Genomic DNA, 25,372 nt, shown 5'->3' on the forward strand with positions numbered 1-25,372 from the left:
TGTAAGAACATTGAATATAAAGTATTTACTCAATTCGATTCGAAACCAATTAAATATTGAACTTTTGAGTTTACGTTACGTTTTGTTCTTCGAGGTAGATGGGCAACCAAACTAATTTATTACTCATGAATTTATGCCAAAAATGAAAGTATATTTATGAGACAATGCACCATACTATTTTATAAATGTGTCTTAATTTTTGAGCAGATTTTTAAAACTGGACAACCATTCATAGAATAATAACAAGCTAGCATCGTTCCCAAACTGCTTCCTTGCAGCAGGAACCAAATTCATGGGTATATCTCATTCTTTAAAATACTCAAAGGATGTCTGCTGCGAAACAATACTTTTGCAGCGACAGCACATGACATGACAGCTGACCGCAGCATTGGACTTGCCCATGGTCGGAGGACTCACCAATCAATACATTTTGGACTGCAATAGCTTCATCTATCTATATCTATTGGCTTCAATGCACATATTTGGCCAATGTGGACACTGTTGTGGAAAAAAAAAATTATACACATGGGTGTGTAATGACCTGTAGTAATTTTAAAACTTGTTTTTAAATGAATAAAAAGAAAGTTGAGGAAAAGTTAAAAATTTTAGAGTGTATATTTTTTATAAAAAAATTCTAAAATGCCCCAACACCCTTCTTTTTTTTTACAAATGTATATTTGTGAATCATGTTATTTGGGCCCTCCCCGCAGCCCTAAGATTCCTATGATCCAGCATATTGTTCTTGCCTGCGTACCATGGGATATCATATACTGTCGCTCTTATTGGGAACTGGTCTCTTCTTTCAAAGTCTGAAACATTAAAGTGGAATCTGCAGACACATTTGATAAGTCAGATCCAGTTAGGATACAAATTTGCATCTCTCCCATTCTTTAGATGGGATTCATTCGCATGCCGATTTTTTAACATGTTAAAAATGCATGGGTGTTTGCGAGCTTCTATCAGATTTTATACGCTTTGGGGCGGTTTCTATCAGATATCGTAATGTCACAGATCATTTCCTGGTTCTGGATCGGTCGTTAGAGGCGTAAGGACGTTAATTCATATCCGCTTGCAGTGCCTCTAGCTGCTTAAAATCCGGTGGTTTATTTGGAGAAGCGTATAAACAAGTGCTTCATTTTTTTTATGCTTCAATAACCATATGATATTTGATTACTTACAAATAACCGACTGAGCTTACAAAATAGTTCACCAAAAGACGTGCTTCTCGAACGAAAAATGTTGACATATACTTAGGAAGACTATTTTACCGATAACAAGAAAATATAATTTGAAAAAAAAACTCATCAAGCCGTATTTCTTAGTCTATTTTTCTACAGTTTCTCACTTCTTTATCTCTCTTTGCTTTTTACGAAGACTATTTTACCCATAGTAATATAATATAATTTGAAAAAAAACTCATAAGCTGTATTTCTTAGTCTATTTTTATACAGTTTCTCACCTCTTTATCTCTCTTTGCTTTTGTCTTCAAAATCATACTTAGGAAGGCAAATGCAAATGTAGTGGACAAATCAAACAAAAAGTGTGGATTTATTATTTTTTATTAAAAGTGAAAATATTTTTGGAAAATCTATTTTTATACTCTCTTTTTTTTGGGGTTCGTAAATCACTTGATGAACAGCGTTAACCATGTCTGCATGTATCGCTCGATATGCATGCACCCTTTGCTTTGCCGGTAGAACGCATGACTGTTTGTTACGTTTGCGTTCCAAGAATTATGAGGTGGCGCTGCAAAAGGGAGGCCGGAAGTGAGCAAAAGGTACGGACCACCCTTCTTGGGCCCTAAGAAAGATCTTATACCCGAGAAGCCCGCCATCTTCGATCTCCTTCACCACCACCACCACCACCACCGCCATTCCCCTCCTCTTCGCCTTGGAAGTCGGAGAGGCATGGCCGCACAGCAAATGAACGGATGGCGGGCGATGGAGCTGGCTCCCTGCGCTTGTCCTCAATTCCCGCCCCCAGTTTCCACCCCAATCATTAATAGCTAGCGCCTCGGCCAACAATTCCCCTCCATTCCCACTCCTCCCAAATAAAGGAAAACCCCCATAACCGCAACTCCCCTCGCCACCTTTTTGGTGGCTTCTGCATATTTATACGTATGTATCTGCTAAATAATCTTTGCCTCTCCTCCCTCTGCTGAGTTCTTCTTGAGGTTTTCGGCCATGACGTTCGCCGTTCGGCTGCTAACCGCGCTAGCCCTTGCATGGCTTGTTGTTTCTGATTCGTGGTTGACATCAGTTCAGGCCGATTTCAATTACAAGGACGCACTCTCTAAATCTATCCTCTTCCTCGAGGCACAGAGATCGGGAAGGCTTCCTCCCGATAACAGAATCCCTTGGAGGGGGCCTTCTGGCCTCCAGGATGGCAACCATTCTAATGTAACGCTGTCTTTTCTTCTTTTTTTTTTTGTGGTTTCTCTACATTTGAAAAACATTTAAGCAAGTTTGGCAAATTATTGAAGAGAGGTTTGGAAGTTTCAAAAGAAAAAAACCAGGAAGAAAACAAAAATAATAACGAGAAAGAAATGATTGATGGAACGTCGTCAATGCCCATGAGCTCTGGTTGGTTGGCTGGCTGTGCAGGTGGACCTTGTTGGCGGATACTACGACGCAGGAGATAACGTGAAGTACGGACTTCCTATGGCGTTCACTGTGACCACCCTCGCGTGGGGAGCCCTTGCCTACGGAGCACAGCTTCAGCAGGCGGGGGAGCTGGAAAACGTCCGGTCAGCCATCCGTTGGGGAACCGATTATTTCCTCAAGGCCTGCTCTCGACGCGATCTCCTGTGGGTGCAGGTGATCACAATGAACCGCGGGACCTCTCCCCCTCTGATTAAAGTAACCATATTGAGAATGTTAGTTGGATGTACTGGAACAGGTGGGTGACCCCGTGGCGGACCACCAGTGCTGGACAAGACCAGAGAACATGAACACCCCACGGACGCTGTACAATATCGATCATAACACACCTGGAACAGAAATCGCAGCGGAGACCGCGGCAGCTTTCGCCGCATCGTCCATAGTCTTCAGAAAGGCTGATCATCCCTACTCTCGCCGTCTTCTCAACAAAGCCAAATTGGTCAGACAGCTTTCCCCTTCTCCTTCGGCTGTACGTTCTTGGAACAGAGATATTCATCCCTTAATTTGTGCAGCTGTTTAAGTTCGCAGTGGAGCACAAGGGGAGTTATGATGGCGAATGTCCGTTCTACTGCTCGTTTTCAGGATACAATGTGAGTAAATCAACCGGCTCGTTCTTATGTACCAATGATCATTAGCTCGTTTCCCGTTGTACATATGTAGGAATTTAGAACATAGCCACCTCGAGATTAGATGTTCCCAATCACACACGCCTGCAGTTGGAACTTGCGAGGAACACCATGCGGGCTAAGCTGTGTGTAACTGCAGGATGAGCTGTTATGGGCGGCTTCATGGCTGTACATGGCCACCAAGAGGGAGGTCTATCTAAAATACATTCAAGATCAAGGCATAACTGCAAGCGTGGATGAGTTCAGCTGGGACCTCAAGTACGCGGGAGTCCAGGTTCTCCTGTCCAGCGTGAGTCTCTTTCTCTCTCCTTCTCTCCCACGCACACTCGAGCAAGCGAAATTACGTGAAGAGACTGACTTCATGCCTTGGGTCAGTTGTATTTCGCAGGTGAGAAAAGCCTGGAGACCTACAAGTCACAGGCCGACAACTTCGTATGCTCGGTCCTTCCGGACAGCCCCTACAGCAAGATCTCTCTCTCCCCAGGTTCTCTCCTGACACACACATTCATGCATGGAGGGTGGCCTAAGTTGCCGACGCAAACAGGACGGCGTCCAGCACCCTTGATGCAGTTAGCTTGGGATATATTAATATAGATATTGCATGCATGCCAATGACGTGAACGTGAAGATGCATATGTGTTTGCTCATTGCATGCGGTGCCTGCCCGATCTGACAATGGCCGTATTCCATTTCAGGCGGCTTAATTCACATCCGGGACGGGGCCAACACACAATACGTCACGAGCACGGCTTACCTGCTCAGCGTTTACAGCGACATCTTGACCAAATACGGGCAATCCGTCGACTGCGGTGGCCGCTCCTTCCAACCCTCCGACCTTATGGCCTTCGCCAAAGGGCAGGTAGGTTGGGTGACGTCTCGTGTTTGGTTGGGATATTGGCTGCAATTGCGTCGCTCATCTGGCAATTTGTGTAGATCGACTATCTGCTGGGAAACAACCCGAAGGGCATGTCCTACATGGTAGGTTTCGGAGAGAAATCGCCTCAGCAAGCGCACCATCGGGGGGCGTCGGTGCCGGAGATGAGCCCAGACAGCCTGGTGACCTGCGCCCTCAGCTTCACCATGTGGTTCAAGAGGGAGGGACCCAACTTCCACGAGCTCACCGGCGCCATCGTGGGAGGCCCCGACCGCTACGACAACTTTGAGGACCTGAGGTGGGACTCCACCAAGCTGGAGCCCACCACCTACATCAACTCCCTCGCCGTCGGCGTCCTCGCCAAGCTGGCCGCACCCTGATCCATACTCTCATCCCACGCCAATTGCCAGCCCACTTAATTCTATCCCTTTCTTCTTATATATATATATATCATAGAGGAAGCATGTTCGTCCCTTCTCTCGGACACCCGCGAGTGATGGAACCGTTCCTTGTTTGACCATCGAAAGCAAGAGTTTGCATCAGCTAGCTGGCGGGATGCTTGTTTTGTTCTATATGTATCATCTCTACATTAGAGAGTCAACAACTACAGAAACTCGCCCACGCGCACCGGGGGTGGTTAATTAAGTGAAGAGGCGATACGGAATTTAGTAGAAAGTGCGTCTAGCTTCTTCTTCTGTGACGAAAAATGCTACACATGATTCTTCTTCCTTCCTTCTTGTTATAATTGTTCGCGTTTTGAAACACATTAGCATTTCCCTGTTCCGTGCTTAATTGTCTCAATTACTTCCTTCTTCAAACGGTGACTGCATGCGCATCCAATTATTAAGGGAGTTATAAGATGCCATCTGCGAGACCGATGTCAGGCGTCAAACTTACTTTCACCAACATCCAATCCAAGTAAAATGAATGCCACCCATGTCTCCGTAGCTTTGCGCATAAATAAAACATTTGACGGATTTGTAATTTCCCTCCCCTAAATTATTTTGCAGGGGGAAGCCTTCATTAATGTTATTCGCATGATGTTTATATTTATTTAGCCCACGAATAACTTTATATTTATATAATTTTCTCGTATATCTGTGGTGATCAAATACGATGCCCATGCAGACTAATTATGTCATCCGGACTGATGGCTTAAAAATGTTATGTGTAGTGGGGCACGATTGTTTTTCAAAAAGGTTAATGTGGCTCGTGCTTAATTTTGATTGTAGAAACATTGCAGTACGTACGACGCATTGTAAATATTCATTGAGTTAGGGCATTTCTATCGGTTATGAGTCATTTTCCAGTCCAATCGTAGAAGACCAATTCCGACTTGAGGCCCAACCCAAAAAAAAATATTCCGTATATATAACTTAGGATAATTCATTGACAATTGGTAGTTGAAGAGCTTACCTATCCTTGTTACGTTAATTGGCTCATACTCCTTCTGAGGCTGCACGAACTGAAACGATTAGATAATAATTCTACCCTTTTCATATTTATCTTTTCCCGGTGGGGTGGCTCCATCACCTCTTCGCGCTCCAGGATAACTAACATACATGTTCTGCACACAGACGTACGTGGGTTTAAGTTAACAAACAATGACAACTTTCGAAGGGAATGTGAATCGTAACAGTGCCTTTCCTTTATATTCACGATATCAAAATCATATATAGGCAACCGATTCGTGACACTAGTAATTTAAGGGGCTGTTTCTCCAACACATTGTTACTGTCTTTATGAACTTGACTAAAAAAAATTACGAGGATTTATACAAATGTTCTATGATTTTTCCTTTTCTTTTTGCTACGTCAACTAACAGTGTGTTGCTGTTGCCAAACTACAATGTAAGAAGCAGCACATCGATTCAATTAACTGCCTGGAATCGGCTGTCCATTTTCTTTAAAGTTTGATTGTATTTGTCCAGCATATTATATATATACATGTGAGAGAGAGAGATGTTGATGGGGGCGCAACCAACAACCCTACGTCCCTAAATCAAAACCATTGAACAACACCCTTCATCCCAAAGGATTCAAATAAGAGATGCACTCAATGTGCGCCTCCTGTTCAACCAGCCGCGGACCCCTCGAGTTAATTGGTCTTTTTTTGTTGGCTTTTCATATACATATATATAAAAGAAAAAGAAAAATCCAAGATTTGCTTGTCTTGTCTTATTTTTGACATTGTTCATCGATGCTATTTTGCTTCATGGATAATCAACGACTTTATCTTGCATCATAGTTGCTCCAAGTGTGTGAAAGGACTTAGAAAGTGATATGTAAAGAAATTTGAAAACTCTAGGTGCTTCTATGTTTGTGTCGCACAATCAAATCTTCTTGGTTAATAGTTTCTTTTTTTTCCATCTGAAATAAAGTCTACCATAGAATATGTTGGGATGTATCATAATGCATAGCGTGGATTGAATCTGGACCGCATACTCGTATCTGCTGCATGTCACGTTAATCCAATTTTGTCGTCGACTGATTTCCAAATTACAATAAAAAAAAATTGCTTGGGAGGAAGAAGAGACAAGGATTTGGAGGCGGTCTCACCTTAGAATTGTTCCGATTCGTTTCCTGGTCCACGTGGTCCTAGTGTCTACAACTGTTGGAGGCACCACTCTCAACTTTCGTGAGAAAAAAGAGGGACACAAGCCTTTCAACTGGAAAATCGGCAACCCTAGTGATCTCTTCCCTCTCTTTTATTTCCGAATATTTCGAATCACGTGTGCGTGTGTGTGGGGGGAAAGAGAGAGAGACGGAGTCTCCCTCCCTCTGAGTTTTGTTGTCCGTGCATCAGCAGCCACCTCCTCCTTTCCCTCTTCACGCCCAAGCGACACCGAAGTGCTTCTTCATAAAGGTTGACCTTCTCCTTAGTCTCTCTTTCTCGCCCTCTCATGATCTGGTTATCATCCATGGAACGCCTTTAGTTTCGGTGTCTGTTTTCCTTTTTCCTTTTATAAATGTAGATTGCTTCTTGACATGACCATTGCCTCTCCCGCCTTTGCATTTGGTACGGTAATCCCAACATCTCTAGTTGCTTGTATCGCCTAGAGGTTCGTATCTCCTTCCTTTTTGTTTGCGATCTTAGTTCTCTAGATGCGGCACAAACAAGAATAAGGCGGGCAGTTTCTCCGAGTCCTTCATCTGGGAATTTTTGTTTCTGATGACTCCGACGCTCTTTGTCCACGCGTTTAGCTATTTGATGAACCTTGGTAGTGAAGCAGATCTATTTCTGATTGGGCTAGAAGGCCGTTCTGACTTTATTTTGTTGCTTGTTTAAAGTGGTAAATTATGTATCTAGGGTTCTAATCTGTTCGACCTAATCTGTTCGACTTTACTCAATGAGCGACGAGCAATGGAAATTCAGAACAAAATGTATAGCGAAGAAAATCTGCTGGCAGCCTGGCACCAGTAGCGTCCTGGAAATTGAGTTCTCTTTTTAAGAGACGTACGAGAAGAACATTTCGGCACCCTGAATATACCCATTCACGATAGGGGCTCATACACGCGGAGGGCTTGTATAATGTATTGCTTCGGGGGCCTGGGCCTGAATCTTGGGTTCGACTGAACGTGAACTCTGACCTTCTTCTTGTTTGAATCAAGTAGGAACCTGATATTCTCTTCTCTTTAAGAAAATTGTCCTAGAAAATTCTTTATGACTTGTTCTATATAACTTGTTCTTGGTTTGAGTCTTTACTGGTTACTAATAAGGTTGCTCCTTGATGGCTGAAATTGCACGGTATCGTGTACCTGAAATTTGGCCAGTTGTCTCCCTCTTTGTAAAAGGTGAGGCATATAGGTTTGTGGATCAACGTTCTGATAAGTGTTCAAGCTACTACTCAAGCTTTTGGTCTTACTACTCTCAACCAAGTCATACCTTTGCTAGTTGATGGGATGAATTTGTTGCAATCGTCATGGATGGCTTTTACCCTTTTTTCTTCTGTATGCTGAGCTCTAACCGTTTCTTTGCTATGGATTAGCTTATCTCTTCATTTCAAACCAGGGAATTCTGTTTTTCTTCAAGTAGCTAGATGTCCATATTGGAAACTCATGATGGAGATTGGCATATTTTCAGCTTTGTGAAGATGGTCAGGATCAGTGTACTGAATGACGCTCTAAAGAGCATGTACAATGCTGAAAAAAGAGGAAAACGACAGGTCTTGATTCGTCCCTCATCGAAAGTTATCATCAAGTTTCTTTTGGTGATGCAGAAACATGGTGAGCAACTATATGCTGAGTTTGCAACCTGTTTTTCTAGGTGATTCAAACATTCACATGTCAACTTTATGCTTAATGTGCATTTTATCTTTCTAGGTTACATTGGAGAATTTGAAGTTGTTGATGACCATAGAGCAAACAAAATTGTGGTTGAGTTGAACGGTAGGATGAACAAGTGTGGAGTAATTAGCCCTCGATTTGATATTGGAGTTAAGGAGATTGAGTCATGGACTGCCCGTCTACTTCCTTCAAGACAGGTACTGAAGTCTATCCTTAAGATATCATCGTATGTTAATGTAGCTATACATGTGACTCTTCAAAGTTGAACTGCACAGTCTCGACTCCCATCATTCTTTGTTACTGTCATTTTCCTCAAGAAGACATCTGTATGCAAAGATGTGTAAAAATATCTTGCTATCATGGATCTTGATTTCCCTAGTTGGAATACATCCATTGTGTTGTTGCTGGCAAATACTTGTATCATACAGACTTGCCATATGAGCTCCTGCACCTGAGTGACCATACTTTGGTGTTGAGGCAGCTGTCAAATTCAATGTCATATGGATCTTTTGTGTGCATATGTTCGTGTTACCGTGTATATTCTTAAAATATAATGTCTAGGGTTGCTATCTGGCTTTTCTAGCAGTTGAAGTTGTGGCAGTGTGGGCCATGTTGTGAGAAAAAATGTCCAAAACTTTACAATTAAGAAAAATTGAAAACATCCAATGTACGGAATACGGATCATATTTAATACCGTAAGCTTATGTAATGGTCTTAGACTTAATGATCAAAATCTGTTTTCCATGTTGGATTTTCATGATTCCTTTTTTCCAATCCTATGGTGTTGGACACTCCCAGGCACATGTGTACGATTGGACCTACTGGAAACAACGTCAAATGTTTGTAAAACATGGTTATTATAATCAAGCTCCTTCCTCTCTTGCTCTCTCTCTTTGAGTATAAGTGTGGCAATGGATATATATATATATATATATATCATATATGTATCTCTATCCTTTGCCATACTTATTCTCAAGCTTTACTTTTTGAAAAATGCTGCACCAGCAAACAAGCGATGTAGTTTGAAATTCGTAAGACCATGTTATTTCTTATTTGGTAAAAGCATGCGTAGGCACAATGTGGTCCTAGGTGACCCCTTTTGCAACGAGGTGGGCTGTATAGCTGCTGCCACATAGGTGGGTGTATAGGCTGGTCTCCTGGTTTCTACTCTCCAAATTAAAAAGCAGGTCTGATAAAAAGGGGCTTTTTGATCCTTCTGCTTTTAGTTTACCCTCAGTTGTCTTTTTCCTTTATTTCTTCTCTGTCTTCTCCTTTTCCTCATCTTCTTTTTTTCTCTTTTACTGTTGATTTGCCATAAATATGATTTTATACTGTTTATCATTATTGTTATATGTATGTTTGCTGTTTTTTTAGTATTATGAGAACATATTATGTAATATGTATGCAGTATTACTATTGTATTAATGTTTTTGGATATATTATTATAAAGCATGCATATGTATATAGTATGTACGCACATAACATACATGCACAGTACTGTTTATATGCATGCTCTGTGTTGACTTTTGGATGTAGTTATTGTGCTTCACATATGTATTCTGCTTCTCATTTGTTTAATTTTGTCTCAATATTATTTGACTTTTTTTTTTTTTCTATACTGCTTGTTCTTATTCTTTTGGCCTGCTTAGTCGCCGTCTAAATATTGTTTGGCTTGTATTTTCTATACTGCTTGTTCTTTTTCTTTTGGCCTGTTTACTGTCGTCTAGCCCTTCTGATTGCACAGTGCTTTTTTGTTCAAAGATGACACATAAGAACTTGAAATTGGTTTGTACTTTTTCACTCTAAGGTTCTATTTATTCATTAAAATAACTTGAATTTTTAGTTGTTTGCACATGCTAAAAAATTGCAGACAAGCATCATGTTCTTGTGTATGATCAACTGTAGCACATTAATTCCATGAAATGTGGCTCCTGCTGGTTGCTCTGTTTATTAGAAAAGTAATGCTTACTAAAATATCTGGTTAAAACACTTTTAGTTTTTGACTGTATTTACAGGTGACAGTTTCATGCTGATGCCAATCTTAATTTGTTTGATCTTTTTAGTAATGCTTACTAAAATATCTGGTTAAAACACTTTTAGTTTTTGACTGTATTTACAGGTGACAGTTTCACGCTGATGCCAATCTTAATTTGTTTGATCTTGTGCAGTTTGGTTACATTGTCTTAACTACATCTGCTGGCATCATGGACCATGAAGAAGCCAGGAGGAAGAATGTTGGTGGAAAAGTCCTGGGCTTTTTTTACTAGGATTTTTTATGCGCTTATTTGTTTGATTCGTTGAAATTATATTCATCTTTTTTTTAAAAAAAAATTCCTTGATGAGATTTGCTCTTTTTTTTTTTGGATATCCAATTTTTCTATGAATTCAAATTTCTGTTTTATCAATGTTTTCTGATTCTATACAAAAAGTGAAGAGACAGAATTGGCTTCAATATTGGCTACATTGATATTGAAGGTTAAAGTTTCATCACTGCAGCCACTCGATGCCTCCTTCTTCTTCTCATCTAAAGTGCAAATAAAAAGGGCATTATTTTTTTGATAGCCATGGGTTCCTGTTCAAATAGAAAAAATAAAGCCTTACGGAATCGCTGGGATTCTGTGTAACCTCTCCAAAGAGGTTGTATGAAAAAGACAAGTGGTCGTTCCATTGATGCCCTTCTGGGTGTCCACATTCGTCCTTGTTGGGTTGTGCTTCGCTAAATTTTGAGGTTTAATGAATGCGTGTCACTTTACATGTGCTATCAATAGATTTTCCTCTTATCCGTCTCACCGTTCCTCTTCGATGGCAATGATTTTGATGCATGTCATATTGTCATTCCATTCTGTTCTCAGTATTTCTGTGCTCGTGTCTTAAATTATGGTTTGCTTTCTCAATGTCTTATTAACATTCTGGGGAAGGTTATTCTTTTATACGGCTGTTTCACTCGAAAAATGGAAGGTCAAAATTTACGTCTACTCTTTGGTCGTTGCGTGCTTAGATTGATAGTGGTGTTTTCATCCCAAAGGGAGGCCTTTTTCGTCCACCGAGTAAGGGCAAGGTCAAAACCTTGTCTCTGGAGATGGGTCTCAGACTTTATTTTTATTAACAAAAAATTAGCATTTGTACAGCATATTAAAAAGGGAGCCCTGGGGCTTAGACCCCAAAAACAGCTACATGATCAGGGAAGCTGAACCCCTTTTACGGTGTCATCTCATCAAAGAGAATGGAAGCTTTAAGTATTGAATAAAATCTGTCCTACTTCTGGTGCCGAAAGTTGGGAGCAAAACCAACCCGTCTTTGACTGTAAACGTTTAGAAACAAAACTGGCATGCAGTCAGTGTAGCATCTCCTTCCTTGGTTGTTGCATTGGATAATAATCAATTTTCCTCGTGCGTTTGTCCAGAATCAGGTTACGAACTTTTGTGCTAGGATTGTCTTCCCATCATCCATTGTCTTCCTCATGCATGTGCTTTTGATCACTCTAGCAGCCCTTCTCTTGCCTTGTTTCCTGCACATTGCTATGAATGCTGATATGATCTACTATCATGCAATTCCAGCTACTCCGTGGGATACCAAGTTCTAGCCAAACCATGATTCTTCTTATTATAGTTGGATCGCCCACTATCAAGCCATGATATGATTCTTGCAGAGTTTCCATTCTATATCTTATATATGCTCATCGATGCTGCTCTTTTCATGTTTTAGGCTATTTCTGGGGAGCCAAAGAAGGCCTTACCTTGTTCCTGAATCTTTTCTGAAACCACCATTTCAATCTTGCTACCAGACCAGCAGGGGGCCACTTTATTCATGTCGCATTGCTGGTCAATCTTCCGCCAAATTCTGGAGCAGCCCTGAGAAAAGTACTAACCAGTTTTCTCTGCTCACCTGTTCTCGCATTCCTCCTCTCGGAATGAAGTTTTCAACAGCAACGCATTGTAAAACTGTGAATCTAAAATTATTATTTGTAATAAACTCAATTATTAGATCTAATGCTGTCAAATGCAGCGTCATAGAAACAGGGGAGGATCTCGAAATGTCTCCCGAATATAGGATGTACACTCAGCTTTGGCTTCGCGCGAGGAGTGGTGGCTCCGGACATTGAACCTGAATGGCATTTTTGCCATCAACCATTTTAAAGCTTGAAGAGAAATTTTCTAGCTATATCCGATGGGTTCGACTTGGTGAGTTTATCGTTCAGTTGGAATTTTCGTCATGGACGTTGGATGGAGAACCTCCAAAGAACCTATTAAGTCGTTTAGAAGCGCAAGCGTCGTTGCGTTTGGAAAGGATTCTGTGTTTCATGGAATGTTGGTTGATGCTCTGCATGCTTGCATGCAGATGCAAGTGACATGGAAGATTTCAGGATGGCGTTGCATCAATGTTCGACGACGGAGTTGCACGGCCAGCTCAAAAGTTGGAGGATGGTCGATGTCTCATCGACGGAGTTGCAGTGCCAACTCCACCGCTGTACTGATCACTACTTTGAGGGCATTGCAGAAACTACAACACACTTGCCGTTGCCAGTAAAAAATTTGTTCCCGGTGCTGCCTGTGCAAGATGAAACGTGGATGTGGTAGAAACTATTTTGGGATGTCCATATAGAGGCAGTAAAGATACATTCATATCCATACATGCCCAGAGTGTTGATGCTTCCTCCCCTAGGGGCCAAGATTTGACGGTCACTGCACGTAGCACTGTCGTGTGTTTAAACTGAATCCTGTTGACGGCTCCAACTTTTGCCGAGTGCGTTTTAGACTGAATCTCCTCCAGCTCCCAAGCTTCAACCTAATCAACAAGAATTAATTCCTTGTATACACCTCGAAATTTGTTTTCCCCGATGTTTCATAAAACTGAACCGGTCATTTTCTTGGTGCGGTCTTTTCCATCCTGTCAATTTGAAAGCAAAACCATTTCATTTCTGAACTAAAAGTCCCTGTAAAAAGGGGAAAGAAAGAGGAGTGTACATACACATACGCCGTGGGGATCTTCTTATCGAGCATCCGAATACATGCCTTGGTTGAGTGTAGAAGCGCACCCTATGTAAAAGCTATTGTCACCAAAGGGGAAGTAAGACTGATGTCAACCATTCAGAATCACGGTGGCACCACACATTCAGGTAATTACTGATTTTAAAAACTATCGGAAGCATCAGATCTACAAACCACATGTTTCAGCTGATGCCATTGTGTTTGATGGAAGCATCTCCTTTTAACTCTGCCGTGGGGGAGGACGGAGGAGAATGACAGGCCCCGTGCTGTCTAGGTGTCTCCTCCTCTTCCATTACACTGTACTGTTGTTACCTTTACGTGGTCTGGTGGGGGCAGAATAAGCGAGGCTGGCCAGAAACGTCTGAGATGATCAACGTGAAGGGGGGAGGGTCCGGCCACCAGGAGAATGGCGCTCTCTTCCGCCACCACCTTCTCCCCCCAAGAGAGGCCTGCCCCCATCAGCATTACTTTTTTTTCCTCTCCTCTGCTCTGCTTTTCTATTTTCTCTCACCCAAAAGATTAATCAAGGGGCCATCGTTGTCAAACAGCGTGCCTCGGTGCGGACGAGAGACGAAAGGGTTATTTATTCCTAGTTCCTCCCCCCGCTATCTGCCGGCTCGACTTGTAACCGATGTGCTTGCTTGCGTATGCATACGCAACCCGCTCTCTCTGTTTAATCAAATATTTGTTGTTATTTCTTTCTATGTATTAATATTCATACGGAACTTTAGAAAAAACAAAAAACAAAAAACAACAAGGGAGGGAAGGCCGAAGAAGAAGAAGAAGGATGATGATAGGAAGATGGGATAGTCTTCGATGATGTCGTTGTTTGCGTGATGTCTCAAGGCACCGTCTCTTTCTCCCTCCTCTGCTCGTCCCCGCCCCTACCCTCCCCCCTCATTTTTCGTCTTTCCTCTCTCCCACTCTCTTCCCTTACAAGCGGGAGAGAGAGAGAGAGAGAGCGATGTTCCTTGCTCTCGACAACGCGCGGATGGAAGGATCGGGATTGTGTAGGGGCACGAACTGCATCTCCGTCGTCTACCTGCCGGACCCCACTGAAGACGGCGCGACCTCTTCCATGCTCGCAGTCGCAGATGATCACCCCTCCAAGGCCCAGGTCCACACCGCCGTAAGCAGTCGAAGCAGCACCGCCACCAGCAGCAACTCGTCTATTGGCCGAAACAGCGACTCTGGTGTCGGTTCCGACTCCTCCGATCCTGATGACTCTGGCGAACCCGAGGTCCAGAGCTCCTACAGAGGCCCGCTCGACACCATGGACTCCTTGGGGGATTCCCTGCCCATGAGGTACGGTCTCTCTCTCTCTCTCTCTCTCTCTCGCTGCATATAATACATACATAGGGTTGGTTCTGGATCTGCCCTTCTTCCCGCAGTTTTCTCTCTCGTGTATCTGGTTAGGGTTTCATGGGTTTTTCTTCTGCTTCGATCTGAGGCGATTCCAGGAGGGGCATATCGAAGTTCTATGCCGGGAAATCCAAATCGTTCACGAGCCTATCTGAGGCCGCGGCAGCGGTGGCCAAGGATCTGGCCAAGCCCGACAACCCATATAACCGGAAGAGGAAGAACCTGATCCTGAGGAGCAACATTAGGGAGAGGAATCGCCATCTTGGCGACACATCGACGGGATCTAAGAGTGGGGTCGCGAAGAAGCCCGTGAATTTTAGCCGGAGCTCTCTGGCCCTCGACGCTATGAGCAAGTTAGAGAGCAGCTGTGCTGATGGGGGAGAAGACAATGAGCAGCAGCCACTGCCTCCCTTTCCTCCGAACGGGAGGTTATGGCCTCTGAGTAATCATGGTAACAAAGGCAGCACTGAATCGCCACCGCAGATGCCATTCGCGTCTCGATCCTTCTCTTTGTTTGACTTACAGGGAGCGGCATCGTCGGCGTCCCGCGGAGAGAAGCGCGATAAGGTCTTTAGTTAACTTCGAGATCGGTGTGGTGTGGAGCTGGGAGAGCGGTGCCTCCCCTCTATCTCGATCTTTGCCTGTCTGTCTGTGACATCTTCTCCTGTGTTTTGTACATATTTTTGGGCATATGTCCCTTCCACTGCACTTTCGTCGTCGTCGTCGTCTTCTTCTTATTCCTGGTATCCAGGATGGTTATCGTGGCTCACGATTTTCGCATTTTGGGCTTCTCCAATAACCGTATGGTAGAACCCTGAAAAAAAAATCGTTGGCTTACCGAAGTCTCCCTTTCTTCCTCGATCGTCCATGGCTAAATAGAGGTGAGTCAAGTATTAAGGGAGAATTTTGAGCCCGCTGCGCACTGTGGTTGGATTGAATTTGAAGTTCGAGCGCTCTACCAAGCAATTCCGATGGAAAAGCTACCGTGTACCCCTTCGTCTGGGTGGGGAACTTGTCTTTTTTCGGGGTTTTTTTTTTTTTCCCCCGGGGAAATGAAGAAGTCGAGCGTCGTTTGTGGCATGCGGGAAGGCTCGTGCAGCTGCAACAGGCTTTATGAAAGGAATCAATGAGGGGAATGGTCGGATCCATGGGTTATGGACTTCTCGCGTTGCATTCCATCTGAGGCGAAGAAACCACTGAAGCAACTTCTGGCATATGCTTTGCAGCGTCTCCCGGACGGTCGCCTGCTCCTTCCGCTCTTTCTCCGGTTCGTGACTTCTTCATGAAACTCCCAACCACCGCTTGCCCACACTCAACTAGGGCGGGGGCAGAGGTGTTCAGGAAGAGTCTGCGGAATGCTATTCATAACAAGCAAATCCAGACTCCGGCAATGGGTCAAGATAGATCGGGAATTGACTCCCTGGTTTATGCTGACCATGTTATTCTGTTTTCAGCTTACCACAGGAAGTCATTGAGATGCATAAAAAACATAATACAAGAATTTGAGGAATGCTCTGGGCTGAAAGTAAACAAAGAAGAGCAGCATAGTCGGGATACATAATAGTTCTATTGAGCTTAGAAATGCAGCTGAATTAATGGAATGGCAAGTAGGGCAACTACCAATCAAGTATCTAGGGTTCCTCTTCAAAATAAACGACTAATGGAGAGCGAATGCATTGAAATGCTCATTAACTTTGAGCAATAACTGGGCAGTTGGAAGCAAAAGCTGTTCTAATAAACAGAGACAATCAGGTCACTGGAAGGGTTGCCTAATGTTACTTGTTATTCGCAAAAAACTATCCCAGTTTGGCATTCTTCACATGCTTTGTGTAATGCATGTTTCAAAAGATCCTCCTTCATTCAGTTGGTTCATTTGATTGGATTAACAAAAAAAGAGTGATAGAATTTCTTTTCTTGGATGGATAAGAGAAAAGAAGAGTTGCGTGTGCTAGTGGTCCAGGACCTTTCGCTATTTGTTTTACTATGTCTTCGGCTTTGGTTCTGCATTGTAAAACAAATCCATAGGTCTTTCTAACGGAGCCAGGCACCAAAAAATGTTGACCTAAAAAAGTGTGACTTTCCTCGATAAAGACGAGAATAAATGCCGGTTTTCTCGAAAGAAAAGTCTAGATGATGGAATGCGATTCCAGAAACAGATTACATTTCAAGAAAATGGAAAAGAAAAAACGTTACATGGTTCCACCCTTCTAAAATGTTCAAATCTTGAATTTATTGCAACCCTGCTCGTTTGCTAAGAAAGAAACTATCTCCATTGTCCCTCTACTGTTCTACCGTGCTTTGCAACAAAAATGAACTCTACGAAGACAAACAATCAGAACAAGTTGGGTTAATGGGTAGAATAGGAACCAAGGGTTAGTGAGTGGGTTAGGAACCATTGCCTCCTCTTTGCTTTCTTGAAGTGAATCTAGGTGCACTCTTTTTTTTATGATAATTATTATTGTTATTAATGTCATTCAGTTGTTACTACTACTGCAATTTAAGGATGTCAATATATCCAATTTGAATCAGATATTTGATCAAACGAATAAAAAAAAATCGGATATAAAAAAATTACTATTTGATTAAGAAATCATATTGGATTCGGATTTAATAAATAGCATCTAATCGAATTCCGATATACATAAATATTCGATTGGGTTCGGATATAGATTCCGATCGAATTCATTTTTAAACAAATTTTCTATATATAATACTATTACATTTTTGACAAAATCTGGTTCAAAATTTAGATTCGGACTCGGATATGAATATAAAAATCAGATTTGAATCGGATTTGGATTATAAAACCAAATTTTGGATTTGGATTCAGAATTTGACTCCGAATTCAAATCCTAACATGAAAATATCTGAAAAATGAATATGTTTAAGAGTATATCTGATCCAAATCTGATTGATTGACAACCCTACTGCTACTGCTACTGCTATTATTTTAAAAGGGAAGTGTCGATCGAGGACTTCTCTGACCAGAGCCTGGAGTTGCCAACTGGCTTTTCGCGGAAGCAGTTCAAAAAGTTTCCCAAGCCACAAAATTGGTACCAATGGTAAACCAGGTGAGAACAACTTAATTGAAAGGAAAGTGATAATAGGAGGGCCTTCCATTTAGCATATTTTAGTCATCTTTATGAAACCAGGACAGGACTGACCTACAATTACTGCGCGTCAATCGTTGTGGAGAAACTTAAGAAGTGGGTGGCACTACCCAGATCCCCATTCTCCCAGCACTGCGGCGTGACAGTTATTCTGAAGGCCAATATCCAACGCCGGAAGCAGAGAAGTATGGTTTCATCCGCTTTCGTTTCATTAAGCCACTGCACAACTGAAACTTGGAACCATCCGTTTTGCTCCGCAGGGGCAAGCAAATAAAACTTAAACCAGTTCCATACAAATGGAAAGCGTGGTGCAACAAAAACAAGAAGCCAACGACATGAGACCAGCAGATAATACTCTGGAACGCGAGACAAAAGATTGTCCACCTGAATTTGAATCACGCCTTGTGTGTCAGTATCGTCTCCACTCCATCAAGTGATGCATAAAGGCGACCATAGTTCATGCCGATGACGGGTTCCCCGGTGCCAATGGCCCTGGAGCCAACCAAAAACCGCTAACAAGCTCAAACAGGTTTCCAGAACAAGAAGGTTTGCATGATTTTATATAAATGGGGAAAGAGACAACCCCAACAAGCAGTAACACAAAGCAAGAGATCGTATATGCCTATATTCTCACCCGTGAACCTCCGGAAGGATATACTCAGCTCTCCAACCGAATCGAATAGCCATAGCAGGGAAAACGTGTACAGAAGTTTTGTTTCGGATTTGTGAGATGCCATCTCCACCCAAGCATGTTGAAAGCCTCCATTCTCAGCCAATAGTGTGATATCTAAAATTGTGACCTACACCAATCTGTGAGCATTCACTTGAAATTAAACCGATATTAACAATAGAAGCAAGACATGTATGATTGATTATTGAATTAAATCGTCCGATCATCAGACAATTGTAAACATATGGAATAAAGGTAGCCTGGTCATGAGAGGTCTCTCTCAGCATCCACAGAAACATGATTCAGAACATTTTTATGTCAGAAAACTGTGCTGTTTTTTGTGGAAAGGTCACCATATATGATTGAGTCAATCTCAATAAGAGAGAGAGAGAGAGAGAGAGAGAGAGAGAGATCATGCCTGAAGACTAAGATATTGTGTTATTGGAATTTTTTTCGTAAAAATTCGTAGGTCACCATATTTAGGCTCATACATCAGCTTCCATCGTCTTTCAGGTGTTAATGACTTCAATACCAACTTCATGTGGTTCTCGCTAGCCTGGAAATTATAAAACTGAAGCAAGGGAAGTACCAGGAAAAATTTAAATCATCGATACATTAGCTGTACAACAATAACGAAAAGCACATTGAAAGCCTTTTCTTTTAATAGGCATACAGAGCCAAAATTTTGCAATTGGTTATGTCGTGCTTTCCTTTCAAAAAGAAAAATAAAATCATGTATATCGTACAGGCATGTCATACTTTGTTGCTTGCTATCTGCTGGTAGCATTGGTAACTTTTTCACCAATTGTAGAGCCAAAATTTTCTGTTTTTCATAGCAAAACATCCTAAGAAAATGATGTTATTCCAAGTAAAGCTGTCCTAAGAGCAAGATGACAATATCCTGTAGCTCTCTCGTCCATTCCTACCCAGCCTCTGCTGTGCGTGGAGCCAATGAAACGAGCTTGTCAGCTTGGGCACCAACATCGGGACTACAGCTGATGAAGGATCAACATCAAGTTACAAGTAATGCCCTAAATGTCTCAAAATTTTATGCCCAAAGTAACAAATTGGAAGGAACTTTGGCCCACTTCAGCATATTCTAACAGTGAAGGAAGCCCCTCAAAGAACCTCTTCTCTCTATCTGCAAAGGAAGAAGGATCAGAATTTCGTTGTCTACACCAGGCTATTAATATGATCAATGGCCTAAATTTAATTCCTTTCTTTTTATGTTCTTCTATGGTGGGAATGTTTTTCGAACTTTTGATCCAACATGAAGGACAAAAGAGAAATCCATAGGATTCACCTCTTACAGAGAGCCTGCTTTGCAGCGAAAATACCTCTTCAACAAGGTAAATCATATGCTCCAGACAATTCTAGTCCTACAATATAGATGGATGTATCAAGTAAAAGTCACACCCTCAGAAGTGAGAATACTCCATGTTGTTACAGATAAGGATATGGCAACGAAGTCCTTAATACATATCACAGGAACAATCTGTGTGAAGATCTTACTGCTGAAAATAAGGAAGATAATATCCAAGAGCAAACAGAAAGAAGATATTCTCAACATCATAAAGGTTGTGCAAAAGAGGAAGAACTTGATTTAGATTTATTTCCCAAAGCTAACATCAAAAGAAAAATATTACATTAATATTTAAAGGAACCTCTTGTCACCTACTGCACAAAGAAAAAGGAGAGACTGAGAGAGATGCTCTAACTGTGGAGGTAGGCACAAGAAGAGTTGAACCACATTAGATCTGTTTTCTCTTCTGTGTGTTTCTTTCTCCTCTGTTATTCCTACATGGTTTCAAAGCCTCCGAGAGAATTTCTGTGCAATCCTCAAACATCAACAAACACTGTTCTGATGCCCGCATTTGGATCAATGGCCAGGTCCCTTTGTATATTCCACACTTCCAACCAAGCTACAGTATTGTCTATCTGTAAGCTCTCAATCGAAAATTTGCTTCTCCAGTAGACACGGTTTCTTTTATTACTCACACGCTACAACTGATGGGCTCTATGGATTGCCCTATGCCTTGTCCACCTCTTCTTCCTGCTGACCAAGGAAAAGAAGCCACTCCAAATCCTGATTTTCCGGAATGCCACCACATGGAGCAACTTTTGTTAAGCTGGATCCTCTCATCTTTAACAGACAGTGTACACAGTAAGATTGCGGGCTGCTCTTAAGCAGATGAATGGGGCAAAGTGTAGATCATGTGTGCAACAACTGGGTTTTCAATTCCAAAATTTGCAGAAAATATCTGACACTATAACTAAATAATTTCATTAAAGATAAGGGGCTTGCCCACCAATTAGCAATGGCATCAAATCCAGTTGTCAATGATGATCTGATCATGCATATTTTATTTGGATCGCCCATGAATGAATATGGTGGTTCAGACATCCTTCAACACTAGAATAGAGACTGTTAATCTTGAGGACCTGCTTAGTTTACTTGTAATGCATGAAGCTTAGCTCCAAGATAATGACTGACCTAGACTGGAAAGCTCTATGGCAAACATACAACCAAAACCCCAAAACAACAGTGTGGAAATTGATCAAACCAGAGACAATTTTCAAAATTTGGAAGTTGCAAGACTAACAAAACACATAGTTGGGAAGAACTAATCATTCACGTAATCTCAAGGGTCTAAATCAAACAGTACTTTGATCTCCTTTTCATGTGGAGATCAAAAATATCTTGCCTCTTGTCGCACAATTTGTCAAGCTTGCAACAAGGGCCAAGACCTGCAATGCAAAGTTCATCACTTTTAGAAGAAAGCTAACCCTCTTGAGGCATACAAGGTGTCTACTTCGGCCATCGATGAAGGCAGATGGTGCCCCGATTTTGGGGCTACACTCCATGTTACTGTTGATACTTGTTCTTTACGTTGAATATCAAGGCAATGAACAAGTTAAAAACAGAAATGTACATTCAACAAAGACAACCAGATATTCACAACATAGACAACTGCAACATATACACCTTTGTCTGTGTCCATGCAACACGAAGAGGTTCCTTTAATATCTAGAGGTTTGCTTTCTATTTTTCAATACAACAAGGACAACGTAGCATATTTTGAATTTTATTCTGATTGGTATTAGGTGAAGGAGTGCAAGACAAGGAAATTTTTTTTTGCAAGGTACAATTAACTCTGGCTCTTACAAATTAATGTGAAGAATGAAAGAAAGCTCAGCCCTTCTACATATGTTGGTGAGTGAGCAAAGCTAACTTAGTAGCATGAGAGAATGGCGCGTCTGCTAGCCAAATAGTTCAGCATATCGTTATACCATTAATGAATATGGTCTTCTAGTGTTTCGCACGAATTCTAATTTTTGTGAGGCATGTCAACAAAGGAAGAGTTATGCTCTTCCCTTTGCGCCTTCAACTGATAGGTTTCAGCACCACCTAAGTTATTACTCACCAATGAGTAGAGACTGGCCCACTGTTGTCTTGCATGGACATTTATATTATGTAGCCTTTGATGATGCTTTCTCCAGATATAAAATCTCATCAAATAAAAGCTCTTAAGTGGTTAGGAGAGTTTCAACCTCTTTCTACATATTCAAAAACAAAAGAACCGAACATTGGACTATTGTCCCCACACTCACGAGAAAAATGGGTGTCCGGAAAGTGCGCATTGACATATTGCAGAAGCAGGTCTTACTCTTCTAACTCATGCAAAAAAATGCCCCAAAAAATTATTGGGACTTTTCATTTATTACAGCCACATATTTGACCGAACTCAGATGCCTTCTTAGCAGCCTCTCTCAAGTTCTTTTTCAAAGACAACCTGAATGTATGTTTCTAAAGATGTTTGGGTTTATTTGCTATCTCTGCTTGAACCTTATAATGATCACAAGTTACACCCAGATCCACCAAGCATGTATTTTTGGGTTATAATGGTCAATACAAGGGCTATTTGTGTTTGAATTGCAGTAACAACAGCAACTCAGCAAGTAGTTTCTGATGAACACTACCTTCCTTTCAAGACTTAAAAATAAGACGTACCAGCCCACTCTATAACTCAGACTCTTCCATTTACTATTTGGCTCCTTCTATGCCTGCTACACCACCTATCAATATCGATTTTTCTTCTCCTAATACTACTTCACTATCTCCTTCAATAACTGAATCCCAACCAACAAAATTATCACCTTCTCTTATGATCCAACTTGCTGTCTCCGACGATCCTACATCCAACCCACTTCCCATCTCAACCCGCTCTCACCAAGTGACCACATGATCTCCAGCTAGGTTCCGTAGTCTTTTGTACCACTTGGTTTCCTACAGCTACCCTTTCACTCGCTGAAATTTGCTAGGAGACCAAACCTACTTCCTGCTCGCAAGCCATTAAACATGAAATTTAGTGACAAACCATAGATTCTGAGTTCCAACCCCTATTGCAAAACCAAACATGGAGATCGGTACCTTCATCACCTTCATCTAATCTTATGAATACTAAATGGATTTACAAGAATAAGCCAAGATGGGACTACTGAGAGCTATAAAGCTTGTATTGCACCCAGGATTCACTCAAGAAGCTAGAATTGACTATTAACATTTATCTCTACCATTAAGCCTCCTATTATGTGTATGCGACGTTTGCATTGCCTTTTCCAAGGGCTGAACGATTAGACAACTGGATATTCACAGTGCCATCTTTCATGGTAGTTTAATTGGAGAAGTGTATATGGCAAAACATCAAGGATTAGTTCACATGTAATATCCTAACTATGTTCGCAAACTTCACAAAGCTATTTATTGTGTCAAGCATGCTCCTGAAGCCGAGCTATCTTCGCAAACTTCACAAAGATATTTATGGTCTTAAGCATGCTCCTCAAGCCAAGTTTCATAGATAATCATAAAGCGTTGTATTGTAACTTTTCTTGATTGATACCTTAGTGTCAATGCCTAGGCAATGGACCCTCAAAGAGTCCTACATGGCACTTAGGTGGGCCAAAACAGTGAATGAAAGGGAAAACAAAAAGAGGAAGAAAGGGAAGGATAAAAACAAGAAAAAAATAAAAGAGAAAAAAATGAATTAAGATTAAAAAAAAGGAAGTAAAAAGGAGCTTTACCTTTTTTTTCTTTTTTTTTTTCACTTGGGAGTTGGGTGCCTAAGTGGCCCAGCCTAGTTGAAAAGGTGGCACATAGGGCCCAAGCATGCCTTTACTTGCTTACAAAGCCAAAGAGTTACTTCGTTGACTGGCTTATGTTGTAGATATCAAGTATCTTACGATTATCTTTTCTCTACTTTTTTCATATATTATTCAAAGCTTAGTGAATAATTTTCCTTTAAAGGATTTGGGACAAGTAAATTCAATTTTTGGCATCGAGGCGATCTTCACTACGCACGCGCCATACCTTAGAAGAAATACATGACGGATTTACCTTACCATGCAACTATGCTTGATGCTAAACCGTCTCAACAACATTGCCTGACTCAAGTTAACTTGTCAAAGTGAAGACCCTTTTCCAGATACCACTCAGTATTGCCAAGTTGTTGGGGCCCTTTAATACTCCACTCTTGTGAATGGTGACCGCTGTTGACCATTTAGCATAAAGCCATAATTTCACTTATGAACTTACGGGTTTCTTCTCTTCAATCTCTTGCAGTCTATAGCTCAATGGATGATTATGTAGGCTGAATCTATACGCGTAGGCATCCTTCCAGCGAAATCGTACATCCCAACAACAGAAACCGGAGTTTCTAAGTTTTCGTTTTCTCGTCAGTTGGGAGCTGAGAAGTAGCATTTCTACGGCCAGAAAAATAACCATTGTTGCCTTCATCATCATCTAGAGAGAGAGAGAGAGAGAAAAAGAGACGACACCTCAAAGTTCAACCCGACGGGGAAGCCTTCAACCTCCTTCCTGAACTTCAAAAAGGCCTCCGACGGTACCAAGTTTATGGAATAAAGGTCACTCCATGAGGCTTCTTCTTCGTGTTCGTGGCGAGACGCTGCCATCTAGAAGATGAGGGAAAACTATTCGAGTTGGCCCATCTTCCTACAACTCCGACAGGAACCAATCAGGAGGAGCGGGAGCGGACGAAGGAAGATGCACTCGGTGTGAAGGTCATACGAGGGCGAGCGGACACGCGGTTCGAGCAACAGGCTTGATTCCGATTTGCGATGCCCTCTCCAACTCGGAGCCATTTGGCACTCGTACCGATCGTGATTTGTCGTGAAATTTTTTTAAGCTTTACACTGTTTTAAGAGTTAATTTCGCCTGAACTATTATTTCATAATCTAGTCTTTCGCCCTGTGTGTGTGAAAGGCATCACATGAAATATTGGTATAAAATTATAAATCATCCCCCTGCTCAAGAAATGCAAAATACCTGTCACTCAGTACTTCTTACCCAATCCCCCCCCCCTCTCCCCTGCTTATTTTTTATGGCATCTGGAGTTTCGTTACAGTTACTGAAAAGACGTTCAATTACTCCCCTTTCTTAACAAACTTGAGTGAAACGGTCGCGCCCAGCCCTTATTGGTATACTTGGCAGTTCGCACTAATACTGAAAATGCATTTTCAGGATTCCAGGGCGTTCTCTCCAGCTTCTCATTTTAGAGGTCCAACTGTAGATTTCAGAAATATACCCAAAACATTGAAGATTTAAGAAGCGTAAGCAGAAGGCTCATGAAGCCATAGGCAATCACTTGCTTATAAAGCGAATCTGGTAATTGCCCCCTCTGGGAAGCGACGGAAAGCAAAAGAAATGGAGGAATTTCTGTCCTTGCTGTTTTTTCTTTGAATTCTTTTCTATAGCTGATAAGCTTCTTCTCTCAACGTC

General features: G+C 41.8%; 4 protein-coding genes across 8 annotated transcripts; 3 read left to right on the forward strand and 1 right to left on the reverse strand.

The window, feature by feature from the left end:
- Positions 1 to 2,089: 2,089 nt before the first annotated feature.
- Positions 2,090 to 4,926, forward strand: LOC116259144 (endoglucanase 16). The gene is made up of 8 exons (XM_031636798.2): positions 2,090 to 2,399; positions 2,604 to 2,816; positions 2,899 to 3,099; positions 3,173 to 3,250; positions 3,426 to 3,575; positions 3,662 to 3,770; positions 3,982 to 4,145; positions 4,220 to 4,926. Exons 1-8 carry the CDS (start codon positions 2,184 to 2,186, stop codon positions 4,538 to 4,540), a joined length of 1,452 nt encoding a protein of 483 aa, XP_031492658.1. The 5' UTR covers positions 2,090 to 2,183; the 3' UTR covers positions 4,541 to 4,926.
- A 1,884-nt stretch (positions 4,927 to 6,810) lies between these two features.
- LOC116259135 (40S ribosomal protein S15a-1-like) lies at positions 6,811 to 12,324 on the forward strand. 5 transcript variants are annotated; one of them, XM_031636784.2, is made up of 5 exons: positions 6,811 to 7,025; positions 8,244 to 8,386; positions 8,483 to 8,643; positions 10,615 to 10,680; positions 12,152 to 12,324. In XM_031636784.2, exons 2-5 carry the CDS (start codon positions 8,254 to 8,256, stop codon positions 12,191 to 12,193), a joined length of 402 nt encoding a protein of 133 aa, XP_031492644.1. In that variant the 5' UTR covers positions 6,811 to 7,025; positions 8,244 to 8,253; the 3' UTR covers positions 12,194 to 12,324. The 5 variants fall into 5 exon arrangements, with proteins under 5 accessions (XP_031492644.1, XP_031492646.1, XP_031492645.1 ...); XM_031636786.2 differs by lacking the exon at positions 6,811 to 7,025 and adding an exon at positions 7,035 to 7,178; XM_031636785.2 differs by lacking the exon at positions 6,811 to 7,025 and adding an exon at positions 7,064 to 7,221.
- Positions 12,325 to 14,261: 1,937 nt separating this feature from the next.
- LOC116259133 (protein OXIDATIVE STRESS 3 LIKE 1-like) lies at positions 14,262 to 15,633 on the forward strand. Its single transcript, XM_031636783.2, has 2 exons — positions 14,262 to 14,739; positions 14,895 to 15,633. The coding sequence occupies exons 1-2, from the start codon at positions 14,399 to 14,401 to the stop codon at positions 15,373 to 15,375; spliced, it is 822 nt and encodes a 273-aa protein (XP_031492643.1). The 5' UTR covers positions 14,262 to 14,398; the 3' UTR covers positions 15,376 to 15,633.
- A 2,467-nt stretch (positions 15,634 to 18,100) lies between these two features.
- Positions 18,101 to 24,892, reverse strand: LOC116259290 (uncharacterized). Its single transcript, XM_031637027.2, is given in 4 exon segments — positions 18,101 to 18,398; positions 18,541 to 18,716; positions 18,995 to 19,147; positions 24,412 to 24,892. Coding segments are annotated over 4 exon segments (561 nt in total). The 5' UTR covers positions 24,547 to 24,892; the 3' UTR covers positions 18,101 to 18,301.
- Positions 24,893 to 25,372: the final 480 nt, after the last annotated feature.

The sequence above is a fragment of the Nymphaea colorata genome, chromosome 8, assembly GCF_008831285.2.
Source record: "Nymphaea colorata isolate Beijing-Zhang1983 chromosome 8, ASM883128v2, whole genome shotgun sequence".
Classification (NCBI taxonomy): domain Eukaryota; kingdom Viridiplantae; phylum Streptophyta; class Magnoliopsida; order Nymphaeales; family Nymphaeaceae; genus Nymphaea; species Nymphaea colorata.

Bases quoted from the DNA above. Each gene is read 5' to 3' on its own strand.
- LOC116259144 (XM_031636798.2), top strand. From the start codon at position 2,184: ATGACGTTCGCCGTTCGGCTGCTAACCGCGCTAGCCCTTGCATGGCTT. The intron at 2,817-2,898 runs GTGATCACAATG...GTACTGGAACAG, and splicing joins GCGATCTCCTGTGGGTGCAG to GTGGGTGACCCCGTGGCGGA. The intron at 3,771-3,981 runs GTTCTCTCCTGA...ATTCCATTTCAG, and splicing joins CAAGATCTCTCTCTCCCCAG to GCGGCTTAATTCACATCCGG.
- LOC116259135 (XM_050079203.1), top strand. From the start codon at position 8,200: ATGTCCATATTGGAAACTCATGATGGAGATTGGCATATTTTCAGCTTT. The intron at 8,644-10,614 runs GTACTGAAGTCT...GATCTTGTGCAG, and splicing joins GTCTACTTCCTTCAAGACAG to TTTGGTTACATTGTCTTAAC. The intron at 10,681-12,151 runs GTTGGTGGAAAA...TTCATGTTTTAG, and splicing joins AAGAAGCCAGGAGGAAGAAT to GCTATTTCTGGGGAGCCAAA.
- LOC116259133 (XM_031636783.2), top strand. From the start codon at position 14,399: ATGTTCCTTGCTCTCGACAACGCGCGGATGGAAGGATCGGGATTGTGT. The intron at 14,740-14,894 runs GTACGGTCTCTC...AGGCGATTCCAG, and splicing joins GGGGATTCCCTGCCCATGAG to GAGGGGCATATCGAAGTTCT.